General features: G+C 31.6%; 1 protein-coding gene across 1 annotated transcript in view; it reads right to left on the bottom strand.

Moving 5' to 3' along the window:
• Positions 1 to 3,023, bottom strand: part of LOC106873978 (uncharacterized) — a 1,133,216-nt gene that overhangs the window by 376,964 nt on the left and 753,229 nt on the right. Inside the window, exon 9 of the mRNA XM_052969422.1 lies at positions 308 to 391. Coding sequence (XP_052825382.1) covers positions 308 to 391 — 84 coding nt within the window. The remainder of the gene's footprint in view (positions 1 to 307; positions 392 to 3,023) is intronic.

Here is a 3,023-nt window from a genome sequence, read left to right as displayed (position 1 = left end):
ATATTTCGCGACGTATCAGATGAATTTAATACATTTTGACACATTTGTAATGCCTATGTTCAAGAACTTTTAAAATGTAAATGAATCTTATTCACTTAAAAGAAATTAAAATATGACCATGTTCATTGTTTTGGCCACTCTTTTAGGCAGTAGTTCGGCCCACCCATCTGTCTATTAAGAAGCGTGCATGACATATGCTTGTGGCCATGCCTGTGTTTTTTTGTATGCACTGTGTGTAGTTGCACCACAAGAAAATGCAAACTGAACAATGCTTGAACAGAACAGAAATTATGAGAAAGTTACTCACCTCTCCAAATGATTTTATTCCAATCTGATAAGTTTAAATGGTCATCTAGTTGGTAATATTCACCTATTCTAACCATTTTCCCACCTAAGTGAAAATAGAAAGTGAATAATTTAATGTTAATAGAAAAAAATCAATAAATACATAGGTAGTAATTAATAATACAAATAGAATATATAATATCAACTCAGACAGTTGAGGCTACATACATATCTTCATGTGAAACTGCACACTTGAAAATTTATCGTTTTCAAAGGATGTAATAGTAAACAAATATCTTTAAAAAATACTACATGCACTGGAAATATCATCAATAATATATATAGAATGAAATAAGTTATTCACCACACGAGCAATGTTTCAACATTTGACATATTGAAAGTTGTTTTACATTTCCTCTTGGAAAACAAAACGAAACTGAACTGAAAATATTTCATGAGAATTGAAAGTTATTCTTTTATTTCGATAACTTGATTCTAAACATTGAGATGCATGCAAACCCGTATATTTTGACAAATAATACCTGATTTTTCGTAAGCTCCGAGCTGTCCAGTTACAAAAACACTTAATAAATGTAGAAATATTTTGACCTGTGTCAAGGATTGGTTACATAGTTTTATCTTTGCAGTGACTTTCCTCAATGTTTAAACATTATGTTTACTGGTTAAATGATACCGTTCTATTCCAGATGTATATGCCAATGTAAATTGTCAAATGGGGAATATTGGCAAGAATTAAGACATAATCAATATGGTGTACGCAGATAGAAAGTAGGTAGACAAGAGGAGGGTAGAATGTAGGCAACAAAATTTAAAACAAGCAGAAAAAGAATCTTGATAAAATGTTTTGTAAATCCAACATCGTTGGTAACAATGAATTGTGCTTTCGGGCTGCTCAGTTCTCAAGATTTCAAGAGTTCATCTCAAAACTATTTCCAATTAAAAGCCGCAATAAGCCTAATATCTAGATTTAAAGAGTTTAATGTTATTAATATGGTGCGTGTCATAATGCTGTGTGTGTTTCGCCCACATAAGCATATTGAACTTCACCAGCTCACTCAGCTACTAATGACTACCTACAGAAACGGATGGAGTTAACCCTCTGATCGACGTGTGTACTGCCCAAGAAATACTATTTAAATGTGAGTGTGACAGCTAACCGGTGTTTTATTTCCGCTAAAGAAGTTTTCGTATTTTCATTATTTATTTTAGGCTCTAGACAGTGGTTATATTTTTAAAAAAATGTATGTTAATAAAATACATTAATTCACAAGTATATTATATTTGATTGTGAAACTTAAAAGACGAGACAGGTTGTTGTTATGAAATTTACATATGTTAAAATGAAATTATAAAAATATTTAAATATTGACACTGATGTGTTTATGTTCTCTGAAATTTGAAGTGATAAAAGTAGAAAGTGAAGTGTAATTAGTTCTGGTTTAGTATATGATTCTATGTATACAAACTTGGTATCCGTAAATTAAATTGCGTCGAAATATAAACGTTATCTGCGTATTCTCTTTAATGTATAATCATCATTAACAAGTATGATTATAACATAAGAGAAAGAGAAAATGGAATTCACGAAATACTTTATTAATCACTACAATCGTTTCCAGCCACCGCTCATCGGTCCTGCGTGGGCGAGATTCTATACAAAAGGTTGTGGTACATCGTTCGATGAGCCTCGTCAGGCGACTTTTCAAAAGGTAACTCACTCATTACAGCCGCCTCGAAACTTTTGAATAGTCATCTGACGAGGAACAACTGGACTGAATGATGCACCACAACCGTTTATATAGAGCGTCACCTGCAAATGATCGATGTACCATGGGTCAAAACAATAGGAGTGATTTAAAAAGAATCTCCTGAATTCCATTTTCTCTTTCTCCTATATGCTATATACTCGACGAACACGAAGGCATTCCTGAAGTAAATCCAGTGGCACATATGTACATACTGTCTGATGAGATCAGATAGCCGAAGAAACTGAACGTGCTTTAAATGGCATACTATGAAGTTATACCCAACTTTAGAATTATTACTTTTATACATATACATATACATATACATTTAGTATAGTATTTGCAGATGAAACAACTATAGCTAACTTCTTGGATGTCACTCTAGATCTACACACTAAAACATTCTTCCCTTATCACAAGCCCTCCACTAACCTAAAATACGTCAGCAGATTCAGCAATCATCCAAATTTAGTAACGAGAAATTTAGTTAACAACATATCACTTAGACTATCCAATCTATCTACAAACGAAAATATATTCAATAAGGAGGCTGAGTTTTACAATTCAGCCTTATTAAAAGCAGGTTATAGAGAAAAAGTTAATTATATACATTCTACTTATGAAACTGATTTGAGTAATAATAATAATAATAGTAATAATAACATAGATTTTAATTTAAATAATAACAACAAATACAATTATAACTTCCATCATAAATTCTTTAACGATAATAACCAGTTAAACATTTTATCACGAAATAGGGAAGGTAACCGTCAGCTTAAACCCTGTTTCAATGATAATAATAAAATAAGACTATTTATAAATAATACTAGCAAATATTCTAAACCAGAACCTAATAAAAATGTCTGGATAATACTGCCTTTTAGCAAAAGTGTAAAATCAAACTTGGTATCCCAGTTCCAAGACCCTATTAATAAGAATTTTCCAAAACATTCTCATTACTCCCCAATC

The sequence above is a fragment of the Octopus bimaculoides genome, chromosome 7, assembly GCF_001194135.2.
Source record: "Octopus bimaculoides isolate UCB-OBI-ISO-001 chromosome 7, ASM119413v2, whole genome shotgun sequence".
Lineage (NCBI taxonomy): Eukaryota > Metazoa > Mollusca > Cephalopoda > Octopoda > Octopodidae > Octopus > Octopus bimaculoides.
The sequence above is the reverse complement of the archived record's forward strand: the minus strand, read 5'-3'. Positions and strand labels throughout refer to the sequence as shown.